At 34.2% G+C, this 17793-nt stretch overlaps 1 protein-coding gene across 1 annotated transcript in view; it reads left to right on the top strand.

Annotated features, from left to right (window-relative positions):
- The window catches only part of LOC129223105 (uncharacterized), a 188650-nt gene that overhangs the window by 90465 nt on the left and 80392 nt on the right, over positions 1 to 17793 (top strand). Inside the window, 3 exon segments of the mRNA XM_054857672.1 lie at positions 6256 to 6401; positions 10327 to 10566; positions 15578 to 15940. Of these exon segments, the coding sequence (XP_054713647.1) occupies positions 6256 to 6401; positions 10327 to 10566; positions 15578 to 15940 (749 nt within the window).

Genomic DNA, 17793 nt, shown 5'->3' with positions numbered 1-17793 from the left:
AAATTATGATTAATTAGCTCAGGATTCCTGAGGGAAAATGGTTGACTAATTTAGTTTATGGTGTAAATTTTAAAATCTTGAAAAAAATATTGTATTTGAGCTTGAAAATCGAGGTATTTTAAACAAGAAATTAAGCCAACAAAAAGAGTCATATTTAATAGTGCTGCCATCTGTGTGCATTAAAGAGAAATAAAAGCAACAAATGCAGCGATTTTTGGAGTTTTAAAGAAAAAACTTTTTTTTAAAGAAATTTTTAAAATTGGTGTCCCTTTTTGTGACCACCGCGCCGGAAAGGGTTAAAGTTAAATAAAACTACCGGATCTCGATTCTTCTGAATCGAGCTAAGACATTAAACTACCGCTAGTTCCTAGTTTCCTTTAAGTTTCTAAATAAAGTTTTAAAGTTCTAAAAAAAGAAAATTGTGAAACATAAAATAAAGCTACCACTGACACATTTTTTGTGTACCTTGAAAGAAAGATACTAATGGTCAGGGCCTGATTGCTGAATAGGCCAACTAGGCCGTGGCATAGGGCTCCCTATTTTTAGGGGCCCCAAATGACATAAACTGTTTTAGCCAATGATTAAAATTGTAAGGATTGACTGCATAACATAAACCCCCAGGGGCCCCTGTTCCTATCACTTGGTGAGTATTAACTACAAAGGGGCCCCGAAAAACCATTTGGCCTAGGGGCCCCTGCTATCTTAATCGGGCCCTGCTAATGGTCATAAGTCTGAAAAGGCACATCTTTATTCTTGTATACTGACAATATCGGAAGGACACGAGGAAAGGGAGGAATTGGGTAATTCTCACGGAAAGTTTTCGAAATCGGTTGATCTATATAGGCCTAAGGAAAAAAGAATCGGGAGAAGGGGCTCTATAGTTTCCTTCCAAGCGATATTTTCAAAGTTGATGTCAAAAACCGTAATTTTACAATTTTCGGTAACGTTAGAAGAGAGGAAAAAGATGTTTCCCCACGATTTTGTCTTATTTTTTTCTTTTTTTTTTTCCAAAATTGAAATCTATTTAAGTCTATCTTTGTTTAAAATAGAATGTCAAAGGCTCTTCCCAGAATTTCTCCGAAATGGGAAGTTTTAGAAGTGCAATTTTAGGCTACCCTTGGTAAAATTAATGGAACAGGGAAGCATCGGGAGCTCTTTCGGCTCTCTACGAAAACGTTTCGACTTTGAGCTATTAAAAAACGCAAAAATATCTTTGGTCACGTTTGAGAGAGTAAACTCATTGATCTCATTTGGAAGCAATTGAAAACTGAAGTATACTTGCCCCAATTTAAAACTACAAATAACCACAGGGAATCCGGCGACTTTGCCGACATTTAAAATTTAAAAACAATCTTCTAATATGTTTGGGAATATTAAAAGGAAAAAGGACAGTTTTTCCGAGTGTTTCCCCTAAGATTTTTTTGGAGGGTGCCGTGCCTTACCTCTTTTAAGCTAACCTTTGACCCTAAACTTAACCAACCCTCCTTGCCCGCCTCTTAAAAGTTTAAACACAACTTCACAAAAGCGATTTTTTTTCCAAAAGGTAAAGATTCACACAAGCCTGTTCTTGAATCACCACTCCCTCATTTCAATTACTTATCGATAAGAATATGATTCGAATATATCTGAATGTTCTTTGCATTACCTTTAAAACTAAACATCAAAAAGCTTTGTAATATTTTAAAAATAATTACTATCGAAAACACTTGAACTTTGTAGCACCTATACCAAATAGTAAAAGAAGAACCTTTTTTATTTGACAAAATTTCTCTTAAAAAGTATCCTTTTATCAGAACGCGCACTGCCCTTTTTTGGTCTGAGGAAAACACTAGTTCCCTCTGGGTAGTTTTTTCTGAAACTGAAATCAATTTTAGGCTACAGTGCAGATAAAAGGGTTACGGAGTTCTTCCATGGAAATTTTTATCAGTGAAATTTTAAGCTATCTTTAGTAATTTTAGGGATTGGCGAAGGTTTTAAGACTTTGTCTGGATATTTTTCGATATTTAAATCTGAAAAACTCAAATAAGGAGACTTGATCCAAGAACCAGGCAAGTCTAGACTCACTCATTTTCGGTAAGATCAACAAATATCATTTTCCGATAGAAAGGCTAATATCTTTTCCACATTATTTACTACAAAGCAGATATATGATCTTACATTTGTGTTTCGTTTTTGCACCAATCGGGAACATCAATATTCTCCTCACGCAAAAATTGAATTAAAAAAAAAGGGAAATGTTTTAACGTAACTGGTTCTTCCATCAAGGTCTTCAATGGGGTTGTTTCCTTCAGTCAAAAGTACTACTTTTAGTCACTAAAATTAATAGAATAAGCAACAAAAAAAAGAAAAAACATGGAGCGACAGAAAAACTTTCATTTTCTCAATCCTTAATTTTTAATTAATTTTTAAAATGTCCGATTTTGAAAATGAGGAGTGGTCTTTATGACGTCACAGGTGATAGAATTTAGCGCATCTCCACTGGCAGCTTGAATGCTTACGCTTGCTATCTACCGCGTTTCAAGGTTATGATAATTCAGAAACGAAATAAATATTCCGCTCTACGCTTGCTATCAACCATATCGTAGCCAGTACATGTGAGTCAAGAAGCGAATTAAATGTTGCGATCTGCGCTAATGGCATTTCATCACTTGTGATGTCATACACAGAATGAAATGAAATTGCACCATTTAAAATAACTGTGAAAAAGTGTTAAACTTTGCCAAATTATTTAAATAATGGTAAAATCTTATGTTTTTAAGCATGTTCATTCAGAGAAAAATGTTTTTAAAATTCCGAGAGAGAGAGAGAGCAACCCCATTGTAGAATTTAGACTATCGTTGGTGACTTTAGGACTACAAAGAGACTTCATGCCTGAAATACCTTACTTACCCCATTAAGTCTCAATCTGACACTGATTACAACTAATGTTGCTCACCCCCCCCCCCCCCAACTTTGTTACAATCCTAAATCCGCTTAAGTTCAGCAGTTCTTCCTTCTAAGTCGAAATTTTGTCCTGTTTCAGATTCAGTTTATCGTAGTTCTGGCTTGCTTTCCCGTATGCGATTCTGAGATGAAAATACTCATATAGAGATAATTTACAATACACCAATGAAATATCTTGCCAACTGACAGCATTTAGTTGAATCGGTTACAACCAGTGAATACCAGGGGCGTGCACATAAATTTTGGGACCCGTCACAAATGACTTTTACGGGGTCCCTCCAACTTGTTTCTCCCTACATAGATTTCACCCCTCGTTAAAAAAATCTCGACAGGTGTCACCCTAACCCTTGTGCATGCCCCTACTCATTTGTATCAACAGCCTAAACATGACCCACGCATTTATGGCAGGGCCGGGGCCGCTTTGTCTAATGGTGCAAGCCCCTTCAATTTTTGTCAGTAGATGTACAAATATAAGTTTTTAACCCTTTTTTTTCGTCCCGGGCCCTTTTTCAGGCAGCGCCGGGCCCTAATTTCTCTGACCCCATCCCGTTTCCTCAAAATGGGAGCCATGACCCCCAAAGCTCTAAAAACTAGAGAGAAAGTTGATGAGAGGAAAGCATTCGGACGTGTAGACTTAGGGTGCTATTTACTTTGGTCCCAACTAAAGGATGGAAAAAGAATAAACCTGTTTCCAAACGCTTTTTTCACATAGAGAAAACAAGTTACAGGTTTTGTTTTGTTTTTTTATTATTTTTTTTATTATGACATTTTAAAAAATGTTAGGTGTGAATTTGAATGTATTAAGTTCAATAAAACAAAAATGCTGTTTTGAACTCAGATTATTCATTCGAACAATACTTGGCTTGACATTAATGTAAAACATCGATCATGGAACTCAAATATTATGATTTTTTTAACTGCAACAGATAATAAAATTGATTATCCATAAATAAGATGCTAAATTGTACGCATCATTTTATCCTCAAAATTCAAGATAAAATTGATTGATATGAAACATTAGACAATATATTTTGTCAAACATCATTACTTAGAAGAATCTTGATCTCTGGACATAGGTTCGAATCTCATTCATACTATTGTGGTAGATTTTGATCATATTCATGTTTAACCTAATCTAAGCCGCAGAACCTCCAGCGATTCATTCTTTTTCGGCTTGTTAAACCAAAAATATTGTGCAGAAGATGATCGATCTTATGGGATGTTTTCAAGCAAAAATACTAATGTATCAAAAAATTGCTAACCAGAAAAATAAAATCATCTGAACTATTTGTAAAAACAAAAAGTAGATGACAGAACTTATAAAAATCATTTAAATGAAAGAGATGCTTTTTTTTAAGATTGAAATTGAACAGCGTAAGAAATACTCTTCGACCTTCATTAGAAATGTTTTTGGGTCATAACTGTAGTTTAGGAGCCCTTGTTTAAACCTTTAATTCCGATGATCTTAAAAAATTCTAAATCTAAAGATAAGAACAGGAGCCCTAAATCAATCGTCAAATTTCAAAAGTAGAATCGTAACACGTTAGTCTTAACGTAACCACACAGTTTTAAAACACAGGATTTCATTTTATTTCAAAACTTAAGAGGTATGGTAAATTATTAGTTCATTTAAAACAAAAGTATGAAGCTCAGTAAATGTACAAATACAAAAATTATCTGTAAAGAACATAAAAAAGGAAAGTGGCGTACCTTTTGAGCATTCAAAAATATCACGAAAATGATTGCGGCCGATCCAGATTGTTTACAAAAATGGCGTAGCAAAGAAAGCAGTGATTTCACAAGCACTCTTAAATCTGCGCGCGATGTGTTCTCAAGTGTATTCCCAAACTTCGGCTGAATAGAGATTCCGTGCAAAACACATTCGGTGCACTTTTGCAACACTTTCTTCATAACGGAACGGATTAGTAAAACATTTCAGCTTCATTTCTTTGTACATAGCACATTCGAAATACATTTTAGCACATATTCAGGCAACTGGAACACTTAAAGAGTTTCAAATGTGTACCGATTATTTGCAGTGTGGTCACAAATTTTCTGAAACATAGCAATGAAGTCTCATGAAATCTGTCTCATACGTGTCACAGTATGACTAACATGCCAAAACTTTCATCCTTAGACTATGTTCTAGTGACGTAAATGTAATTTTTCCGCGGTTTGTTGTGTTGCAATCTGGGGTCTTTACAAGAAAGTTTTCGGGGCTATATTAAAAACTATAAATTAGGAGGAAGTGGTAAAATGTCTCTCCCAAAGAATATTTTTAAAAAAGTTACGTTTTGTATATCATTCTGCATAGTGTTGTTGACACTGTTTATACTTAATATGCTACGGGAAATTTCTGCTAGGTATTAAAAAAAAATACAGAAATGTGGGGAGAAAGAAGTGCCCTAATCTTGACAACACATGACTCTCTACTCTTGAGTTTAGTCATGTTTTTAGTCTTGAGTTAGTCACTTCTTCCGATTGTGGTTTCGCGTTTATAATTGCATTTTAAACAGTAACGCCTCTAGCTATCCATATCTAAGCTTCGTGTTGGGACAGCCGGTGTTAACGATTCGTAAGAGGGCGGAAGTTTGAATTAAAGCTCTATTCCTGAGCTGAAAAAAGTTGTGAGCTAGGCGGTAACATACCTGCTTTGCCGAAACTTGCCATGGAAGGGATAGACAATATCTTCAAACGTTTTAATGCATCCTGAAGCTGAAAGTATATTTTATCGCTCCTTCCGTTTAAAAAAAAGAAAACGTGTGAATTTAAGAAATAAATGTCATTTTTTATTTGGAGCGTTTAAAATTTAATTATCTCTGTTGATCTGACATTCAAATTCTGAAAAATCAGCATTTAACACATTGTGGTCCGAAACGCTCTTATGTTAACAGTCTCAATATAACCTTAATGCACAGTCTATTTCATCTCAGACGGGATATCCAGTTAACTCACAGCACCAAAATTTATTTATCAAAAACATGACACCAGCAATTTTTTTACCGTAATGGTACAAGATTAAAGCCAATGCCTAATTGACGCAAACTAAATGCAATACATTTCACAAACAATACAGATAAATTAACTTTTTCTTTAACTATATAAAGCCTAAGTTCAGAAACAATCATTGAAAATAGCAAACACTTTCATAAGATGAAACGGATAAGAGACAAAAAGGCAAGAGAATTAGTATTTTAAGACGAAAAAACTTTCAACGGCTAAGAAACAGCAATATTTTATCATTTAGTTTTGTGTGCATGCAGTGTTCTAGGTTTAGATGAGTTTATGTTTTAAACATGTCTTACAACACAGACCAGGTGCTGTTGTCCAGTTCCACTTTTTTGGTGAGAAAGAAGACAGTCATCAGGCGAAAAGCATAATGGAGGAGGCTCTGAAAGGAAGGTCCATTGGAAAATATGCAGTCGATCGGAATTTTATCAGTTATGAATGGGAACCAGGTAATTACATGAGTTTTTTAATGACATAACATTAATAATAATAGAACATGTTTTATAAATTAGTCTCTGAGCTAAATGAATTTTAAAATGTTTTCTTAATTTACTGTTTTTATTATAATTTAACAACAAGAGATATATTCGTGAGTTATTAATTAGTGTATATAGTTGCAATGTACCTTCGTTGACGTCGGCCTGGCTATCGTGTTACACGTATCCTCCAAGACAAAAACAAAATTTCTTCGATAGTTTTCCAGTCAGAAATAACGACACGAATATTCCCCATTCTGCAAGTTCCATCCCTTATATCTTACTTCACGCGCCTCGGAGAGCTGCGCATTTCACATCATTTACATAACTCAGTGATGTACGTCTACTCTAAAATTTACATAAATTTCCGAACACTCCTTGTTGGTGTTGCATTTTCAATGTCGAGCAGTGTAAAATAAAAACTTGGACTACACCTATAACATAAATAACAAACTAAGATGTAGTTCTTTAAATTTAAATCAAAAAGTCTGCCTAAGTTTTACATTGAAATATATTAATTTCTTATTCAGTAAGTTACCGTCCTATAGCCAGGGGTAAGGCGAAAATACATGAAATACACCGCCAACTCAATCAGTTCCAGCCGAGGACTGCAGTTTCGTGCATATTAGCACTCATCAGCCCGGCATAGGACTAACTGAGCTGGAAGAGGAAAACCTCTTAAGGAAGTCAAGAGTGCCAAACAAACTGGTAGCTAACATAGAATTACCACTGACCAGACGAGTGACCGAAACAATGGTTCGGTTCAACTCGAATATTGCAGAAAAAGCAGGTATATTCAGTAAGTTACCGCCCTATAGCCACGGCTAAGACAGAAATACATGAAATACACTGCCAGCTCAATCAATTCCAGCCGAGGACTGCAGTTTCGTGCTTATTAGCACTCATCAGCCCGGCATAGGACTAACTGAGCTGGAGGTGGAAAACCTCTTAAGGAAGCCAAGAGTGCCAAACAAACTGGTAGCTAATACAGAATTAGCACTGACCAGACGAGTGACCGAAGCAATGATTCGGTTCAACTCGAAGATTGAAGGCAAGGCAGGTATATTCAATAAGTTACCGACCCATAGCCAGGGCTAAGGCAGAAATACATGAAATACACCCCCAGCTCAGTCAACTCCTCAATGAACTGGCGGGGTATTTCATGTATATTAATTTCTTTCCAAATTTGACTTACCAATATAATACACAAATTTGAAAACACAAAAATTCTGATACCCAAAAAATAAATCACTTCTTATAATTCTAAACTCTCTCAAAAAAGTAGGTAATTACTATTAAGAAAAATAAGCATTTGGATATTATCTCCGGCAGAAATTGCAGCAGATTTCTGGATGAGAATTAATAGATACCTACAACTTGTTTCAAACTCCATTCATTTCGACACGCAATCCAAAATTGTTCCCTACCTAATAGAAAGCTTATTTACAAACTCTATTCTAACTTCAGTTCAAAATTCAGATTAAATTGTTGACATCATTAAAAAAAACTTTATACAATTGACTCTGTGTGTTGGAATATCAGTTAAAATATAATATTAATCTTGATGTAATAAACTTTCAAAGAACCGAACCGTTGTAATTGGCTGTTTTAATACAGAATAATCAAATATCCCGCATATTAGAATAGTTTTTAGTGGCAATTTGACTATTCGTCAAGCAGGTTGAACTGTATTGTTATCATTGAATTTTAGTTTAAACAGCGATTCAAAATCTTGGCTAAACTATCAGCAAATCCTGTTCACCAAAGGCAGACCAAGATTAATAAAATAAAAACTTGGACTACACTTGTCACACAAACAACATCAATTAGTTCTTTAAATTTAAATCAAAAAGTCTGCACAAGTTTTACATTGAAATATATTAATTTATTTTCAAATTCAACTTACCAATATTATACACAAATTTGGAAACACAAAAATTATGATACCCAAAAAATAAATCACTGCTCATACTTCTAAACTCTCTCAAAAAAGTAATTACTATTAAGAAAAAAAGAAGCATTAGGGTATTATCTCTGGCAGAAATTGCAGCAGATTTCTGGATGAGAATCAATAGGTACCACAACTTGTTTCAAAGTCCATCCATCCCGACACGCGATCCAAAATTGCTCCCTACCTAATAATCGAAAGCTTATTAACTAACTGGGCCATTTATTTGGAAATGAAAATCACCGGATTTCTCCTTATTTTTCTCCCGGGAGTGGCTGCTTTATCGGGGAAAATTGCTTCTTTTTTAGCCATTAAATATACTTTAGTTTGTAAAGAGAGCATCATAAAGCACTTGAGCACAATGTGGAAGTCATTTTTTTCTCATTTTCTGCCCATGAACAGGAGCTTCTGTTTTGTAGAAGACAAAAGTTATTAAAGTATAGGAACTTTATCATGGTCATTTTTCTCAAAGTGGTTTCAACTTATAATTGAAACAGCCGTAAATTTTAAAACTGACAATCTTTTTTTCATACTCTTAGTCTAGCTCACAGTTTTGTTAAGAGTTTTGTTAATTAAACTTTTAAAAGTCTATAAAAATTTTTCAAAATATTTGATTATTTCAAACTTCCTTTTTTGTCTTATTGTTGGTTAATGTATAGTTGTTGAAAATATACGCATATTATTATTTAACGTGCATCCGCTTAACTTGAACGACTGATTTCTATTTGTGCTGCAACTGTTAGTCCTAGATGTATAATTTCACTTTACAAAAATGGTCAAAATACGATGCAGAGTTTAGATATAAAAACTTTGACGAGAAAAAAAGAAATTATTTTTTAATAAGAATAAAAATAATAAAAATACATATCATTTTCATACAACCTCCAGGATCTACACTTATATTTGGGAGAAAACACAATTAAGAAAAAATCATTCCGACCGATCACCACACAAAAAATAACAAAGCCGTGATAAAAATATGAAAACAGTTATAGCTCTTTACGACTGTAGTAATTTACTTTCATTTTGTATCCATATACGGGCTTTTTATGGTGATTTTCCTTTTCAACTGTACGAGTTCTTGTTGTAAGCTTTTATGCCCATCATAATGTAATTACTTTCACCAGGCGTTTTTTTTTTTTTTTTTTGGTCCACGTATTTTACATAAGTACAATGGTTTCGGTAAATGAAATGAAAAACTTTTTTTCTTTTTAATCTGAAAAAATTGCATCTGATTTAAATTGTCTGAAAATATCAGAAAATAAGACTTTTACGCTAATCACGGCAGTATAACAATCCCATTTTTTCAGTAGCAATAAAAATCAGACGCGAATCTAAGAGAAACTAGCCGGATCCCTTGCCAAGGGAGGCAACCACTGAAGGAGGGGCGGATATTCACTCTATTTCTGCAATTTTGTGCTGAAAAAAGGGAAAAGTTGGCATTATGTGTTTTAATGGTTTTATCAAATCAAGCATCCTGCACTGATGAAAATGATAAATAAATACTGTGTTTTACTTCGGCTACACATCATGATTTGTCATTCTGATTTTGTAGTAAATTGCCTATTGGTCAGATGTTAGAATTTTTATATGAATATCTTCTTGAATTTTAGTCGTAAATGTCTGAATTTAAAACATTTACGACTAAAATTCAAATGTCTTTTTTCTCCTATTTTTATGTAATGAGAATGAGTGATTTAAATATGACTGCTAATGTTAGACACCGTATAAAAAATTTAAGTTTTCAATTTTGTAACTACTTATTTTTTTACTGCGGAAACTTAATATGTTAACTCGAAACCTTACTTTATTTTTTTTTCAAATGTAAGAATGCTTCCAGGACAAACGTTTGCGAAAATATCACTCATTCAAGTTAAACATAGATCGTTTTCATACATGTGCGACTTTATAACGTACATAAATATTTATGCCGTACTCTTCCCCTCCCAGCATTAAGCATACAGAGCATAGATGCTTCAGAGAAGATGCCTGTTGTTGAAGGATCAGAACTAAACCTCGCTTGCATCACTCAAGGTTCAAGCGCAATGCAAGTTCGCTGGTTTAAGGACGGACAATCCATAAATACTCAAACTTCTTATCGTTCAATGTGGACTAAACTTATTCCAAAAAACTCGAAGGACCAATACACAGCAGTTTTGGGATTCGAAAAGGCAAATGTTTTAGACTCAGGTAAGTACTGGATTTTTAAACTCTTTTAATCAACCTAAATGGAATTTGGAACTTTCTTTTCTCTTGTAGAGGAAGTGGTCTAAAAACGGGCCACCACTTTCATTTTCTACCTACTGATTTATCTGTTCACGCTAAAGGGATATTTTTAGCACCAATAACTCTGAAAAACATTCATAAAGGTGATCTTATAGTTCAAAAACCATTACACTAGTTTTAGATGAATTAAAACTTCATGATTACGAAAAAGGCAAAATCATGTTTTTGAAGAGGTGGTCCAAAAACGGACCACTTGAGGAAAAACATTTATCTCTTAAAAATAAATAAAAATCAGGAAATTTTAATTCAAAAATTTTATTGAGTGTCACCTTTATATTTTTATGAAAAATAAAAATTATTTATTTCATATTTTAGTTGCATAAGTTACAAATGTAGTAATCTACACATCTCGAGTAATATCATCTGGAAATAATGTCGTAAAATATGCATACTACATTACCATCATAAGATTTATCGAAAACAAGAACCAACAACTCGTCATCCTTGTCGTTGCCATCAGTAGGAAGTTTAGTGTCGTCTCCTTTCGAGTCCAACTATTGTCGTTGGGATTTCCTCTTTAACTCGTTGGCTTCATTCGAAGATTTTGGATGTTTTCTCTTTTCACGGAAAACTGATTCCCCGATCACATATTTCTGACTGTTGTTCAATGCACGCTCCACTCTTTTTGCCAGTTCGTCTTTGTAAGTTGATACAGTGATGATGCAAGTCTTGGCACTCTTGCGGCCACGATTGTTCTTTTTCTTTGCAATAGTGGGGACACAGTGCCTTACCGTGTGTTAATTTAAGTTATTCTTTTGTGTCAAAACTTTCAAGCATCGAAAACAGCGTGGTCTAAAAGCGGGCAACCAATGGTAGTCCAAAAGTTGGCTTCCGTTTTCATACCACCCAGTACTTTAAGTTTATGGTGTACTAAACAATTACTTAACAAACAAATATTTCAAATAAAGTACACTGAAAGATTACCCATATAATCTACTTTGTTTTAAGATACAAACCACTCATTTCACTGCATAAACTAGAAAAATATAAATTAACTTGTACAAGTTTCGAAAAGTTTTGAGTTTTCTAAAATGAGTGTTTCTTATAAAACAGTTCCTGACAAAGCATGTACTTTATCTATCAAAGCCACTACGCTTTTGCCTCTTCCAGTTGATTCATTCGGTACCATTATTGCGACTGAGCTCAAACCCCTTCCCTCATTTTCAGCAGGTGACCCGTACTTAGAACTCTTCTTCTGCACGCATCAAAAAACCTTGGCAAAAATATTAAAAAAAAAAAAAAACTTTAATTTCCAAAAGCAGTTTATGCAGTTTTTTTTTTGCTTGTATATATGCAGAAACAATCAACAGCTAGGAAAAAGTTAGGTTCATGTGTGGGGTTACGTAATTCAATATCTGTCTAAAGTTTGAAAAAACTAAAAAAAGCATTAACGATATGCCGTGTTCCCTCTCGATAACAAATTGTTTTCTCAACAATCATAAACTACAAAAACCCAATTAATGAATGGGGGTAACGGGGGAGAAGAAAGTCTCTATGACTTGTGATTTTCTAGACTAGGTAACCCGAGTCATATCTATAAAAGAAGAAATGGTCATTAGAACCCGGCAGAAAACGATCTGGTTATGGCAATTTTGCATCCGGATACTCATCACAAAGATTAAGTTTACAGTGTATAACATTTAAGGTATTGTTTTTTTACTGTGAAGTAGAATTACTCTTTAAAAATTTACCAGAGAACAAAAACATGATGCATAAAACATAATACTTGCCGACTAGGAAGACTCAATTATACACTTTTCAAGTAAAGAAAAAGAAATCGTATATTATGTAGGAAAAGTAATAAACTCAGGAAAAAAACTTCTTTTAGGTGGAAGTAAATAAACAGGTTGCCAGAAACTTGTCAATATGACCTCTTTTGTTGTTTTTTTTTTCTTTTTTGATTGAAACATTTGCCGTCTGTTTGGTGTGGACGTGAGCAAATTGGTACCAAACCCTTGCCTGACATTGCCAAATGGCGCATTTCTTTGATAGTTTACATCCGTGAACTTGTGCTAGTTCGTTTTCAATCTTTTTTGTTACATGTGTTACAAATAAATGTTGAACTGCTAGTATTTTCAAGTTTCGGATTCCCTGCCTATTTGAATCATATAAGTGGAAGCCTATCATTACTTCCTAAAACCAGACACTACGGCTCTGTTTGGTAGTATTCGCTAAGTGTTGACAAAATTTTGCGTTGCCGAAAACCTCTTACAAAGATTGTTTGTTAACCCTTACTTAATATAAATTGTTCATTTCTGTAGATTTATTTTGAGACGTTATGTAATATGTATGGGATTATTTTAATATTTGTTGCTTTGGTAAATATTTAATCTTAGGACATAATCTGTATTAAGTATGTCCTAGATGAGAAAAATGTATTTACAAAATCTACAAGCTTACACGATACTTTCTTTTTAAATGTCATTTACGCATAAATTAATGCAGGGCTTAACATTGGCATTTTCTTTATTTATTGTAGTTTGTTTCGTTTCCACTGCTTGAGACACTTTGATAAATTGGGGAATGGGGAAACGCACGAAATGCATTATTCAAATAATGAGTTTCATGATAAAGGAATTCTTTTTGCAACCCTAGGTTACTTTATGTTCTTAAAGTTCAGAATATTTATAGTTTATTTCTTTGTGCCTTCTAAAGCACCTAAAAGAAGTTTTTCGTAGTCTTATTACTTTCCCTACATAATATATGATTACTTTTCTTTTTTATTTCCTTTATAATGATCAAGCAATTCGGGCAGAATCAGAAGAAAATACTGTACTTGGAGTTTTATGTTCTCTGTAAATTGACGATGAAAAGAAAGCATTTAGTTGTTCAAAAATAAACGCAAATAAAGGTGCATGGTATACTCCAGTTGTTTTCTTTTTATCTTGTAGTCATGAAAAATGTTACAAATATTTTTCGAAACTTAGGTTTCTCAGAACTTGTAATTCGAAGGAAAGAAATAATATAAAGCTAATGTTCTTCAGTACAAGAACATAAGAAACTTCGTTATAAAGATAATATTTCGTCGAGTTAATATGAAAAAGGGGAAAAAATGCTTCAGAAAAGAAAAGAAAGAATTATAAATGAAAAATATAATGGAAAACTTGGTTCTGAAACAGTTCATTAGTTAAGCTCTGGTGATGTGACAGAAGTAGCATCTAACTAGTTAAACTTATTGAAGACTATTAAGGATAAATTATATGGTAATATAATAACAAACACACAATTGTCTTACTGTATGTTAGAAAATAAAGCAGTAGTCTTAATTACATGTGTAACTGATGGTAACCAAAAATTACTGATTACTATGTATTCGGAAAGAACAATATGACATACTTCTCAATAACGAAATTATTTTAAATCAATATCTTTACAAGCTGGTATACAAGTGGTAAAAGACACATACAGTGTATAAATGCTGTGTAGGTAAAGGTACCTAGAATCAATTTTTTGGAAAAGATTGTGCTCTTTTTTTTTATTCAAGCGAAACTTCATTGTAAATTCTGTACCTCACAGCCAGATTGAGGTAAATCCAAAAGATGCGATTTTTTGTTAATTCGTGCATTGTACGTGGTGTGTCCGGAAAATATGTATAAATAAGTCATGGTGACACATGACGGCGTATTGGAGGCGCCGTCAGGTGGTTCTATCGCTGCAGCCAATCTCCTCTACGGTCAGTTTCAGTTAAAGCGGCTGCTTGTTGAAACTTGCTCTTTTTCACCTGCCGTCGGCATGGAGCTCTTCCTGATTGAGGAACAGCGCATCAACATTCACGAATGGCCGTGAGATTTTTGAGTGTTTGAAACAAATTTAAGGAGACAATTCTCTGAAGGAACCAACCGTGAACTAGTGGTTAAAAAGGTTCCGGAATGATCGAGAAGACGTGAAATGAGACCCTCGCCCAGGACGCCTCTCGACATCAAGTTCTGATGAAAATATTGAACGAATTCGGGCTTGTGTTCTTGAAGACCGCAGACTGACAGTCAGAATGATAGCTGACGAGCTGTCATTCCCTAAAACAATCGTTCACGAAATTCTGACACAAAAACTTGAAATGGAGAAAGGCACCCGCTCACACATCGCTCGTTGTGCGTAAGTTTTTGGGCCAAAGAAAAATCACCGTGACAGACCACCCGCCTTAGCTTGTGACTTCTTCCTATTCCTGAAATGCAAGATGGTGCTCCGTGGGAGGCACTTGAGAGATGTGGAAGCCATCAAGGCAGAAACGACACAGCAACTGAACAGCATCATATTTGAAGACTTTTGGAACTGTTATCAAGAGTGGAAACGGCGTTGACAGAAGTGCATCTTGTCTTAGGAAGAGTACTTTGAAGGAGACCATATTGTAATGCCTGAATAAAGTTATTATTCAACTTTTATACGTATTTTTCTGACAAACCTGTAGAAGCCTATTCTGTATCAAACCATAGAAACGTAGTTCTTAAAAAAATCATTTTTATTTTTTTACCAATGTTAAAAGAATGCTCACCCCATCCTTTGCATGCGCCAGAAAAAAAGTTTATCCTCACTCCTCAAGATTACCATGATGTGACTGCCGTCTTTCTGACTCTGAGGTACAGAATTGAATCAGAAAAAACTTTTGTGCTGATGATTACGTTTTAAACAAAATACGTTGAGAATGGATACTGCAAACGAGATACTATGAAATGTGAGAACTTGAGATACTCAATACAAAAACATGCTATTAATAACTTCCACAACTGTAAGAAAGCAAAACAGTAGTCTTAATTACATGCCTAACTGCTGCTAACCAAAAAAAAAAACTATTTATTCGGAAACATCGATACTAGATATTTCTCACAAACGAGAAGATATGAAATAAATATCACGTCCAAGAATATCTTAGTTCACTCATTTTATATTCCACTGAATTATTCATACGTGTCTGTTCCAGGGGAATTTACTTGTCAGGTATCTGACTGGGGCATAATCCAGAATAAAAGCATAAGTGTGTCCGTTGTGACAGTACCGCAACCAGATGTCATGCCTCTAACATCCACAGTCAGCCAAGGAGACCGAGTTGTCATCACATGCTTGTCAAGGGAGGACATGTTTGGCAACTTCGGTTACAATTGGCTGAAAAATGGTCGGATACTGAATCCTTCCGTTGAGCCTGAGATGGTGGAGGATTTATTTCCGGCCGGAAGTCGGCTATTAATTCACTCTGCAAGAGCCTCTTCCACCTACACTTGCATTATTACGAGCACTGCAGGTGCGACGAGAAAAGATAGCACCGTTACTGTCATCATGTCAAAAGGTGAGAATCGAATATTTCCTTTGTAAGCTTTATTATATTCCATATGCTTTGGAAACTTTATGAATTAAGTGTATCTGCTATTGTATTACATTTTCCTTAAATTATATTTTGTTTATATACCTGAAAAAATCTCGTCATTTGCCAGCTGGCGACCAAAGGTCGTATATTGGCGCATAACTAAAATACTCTAAGGACCACTTTTCGAAAACCCTGTTAGAAACACACAATTTTTACCTCATTCTTTATTTGTGATAAGCCTTTTCCATTTTGTCGCACTTAATTTATGATACAAAATGGGTCCCAAGTTTTTATATTATTTTTTATATAATTTGACAGTTAAAGTAATAACAATTCTTAATTTTTTTGATTTCAAATTAAACTTTATCTGCATAACGTTACAGTTGAATCTCCAATGCAAAATATTAATTCAAAAAAGTTTTTGGTATTGTGACTACGAACGTTAAACCGTGGCTACTTAACTAAAAGAAGTCTACCGGCGGCTGACAACAGAAAATTTTAAATTTCAGGTTCACATATAAACATTTCATTTTATTAAAAAGCAAATAACTCGTGAAAAGCATAGTAAATTTGTTTCTTTTGCTTTGAAACAGTGTTGTCCATGACTTCAACAAACAATATTCCATTTCAAGTGTGAAAATAAACGAAGTAAATAGAGTTCAGGTAATTGCGCCCCCGGAGTAAGTGCGTACCCCTAAGAATTTTGCGAATACTGACCTGGAGAGACTTCTGCCATACAATGAATATGTTGGAAGAATGTCTAGTGATAATTCCTATAAGCAGAGATTGGCACTGGATCTCATAGATAAAACACAATTGGTGATAACTTACATGTCTTGTACAGAGCTCCAATGATTGAAACGGTTAGAGTTTCGTTTATTTTGCTGCCATACCAAGCCATTGAAGCCTGCAAGTGTAAGTTGTAATTTTAATTAATACGTTACTATTAACATACATGGCGTGTTTTAATTAATTACTGTAACCAGACTTCGTTTATAACAGGAGTCGCACCTTCCCTTTTTTACTTCTTTTTACAAAAAAGGAAGTATTGTATTCAAGGAAAAAATTTCACTCAAAAATCGACCTTAATTTCCATTTTACTCACCCCCGAATAGATACTGAATTTCTTTTTCGATTCGACCACACGTGGACAAGTGCCTAAGAACGTATAGACCAGGGAGGTAGAAGGGAGGAGATAAATCTTTCCTATTTAGAAGTGCCAACGATTGTTCACCTTTTTAGAGGGCGCTGTCGGCGAACTGCTCCCATCAATCACAGCAGATCAATGTAAATGATGCTTAGTTTCTCATTTTTTTAGAGGCAGCTATTAAAGCAAAAAAAGAAAAATACTACTGGAAATTGGTTATAATAAAAGACTAATATATTGGACGATGTACGGTTTTCGTCCACAGGAAGTTTGCACAGTATTTTGATGGAAAAATTAATTTTATTTTTCATCACCAACTTGCCAAATTCGTCTGCTATTAATATTGCGCTGTGCGATGTTTTACGAGTTGGAATGTTTCTATTCCTGTAAATAACTGACGAAATGAGAATATAGTAGAATTAATTACGTAAATACTTTTTTAATTAGTTGTAAATTTCGTGACATGTTTCGAGAACTAATTAAAGCGAAATAACTTTTACTCTCACGAACTTTAACAGATAAAAATAAATGTTAATGTTCTATTTACTTAACTTCAAGCTGATATTGATTATAATAATTTCATTCATGTATTTACTCACTGCTTAAAGAGAATTGTTATCATTATTTTTTTTATTATTGCATTTATTTCGACAACCAAATGGAAAAAAAGTTCGAGAAACCTTATTCA

Source organism: Uloborus diversus, chromosome 5 (genome assembly GCF_026930045.1).
Source record: "Uloborus diversus isolate 005 chromosome 5, Udiv.v.3.1, whole genome shotgun sequence".
Lineage (NCBI taxonomy): Eukaryota > Metazoa > Arthropoda > Arachnida > Araneae > Uloboridae > Uloborus > Uloborus diversus.
This window is presented reverse-complemented; position numbering and strand designations above follow the sequence as displayed.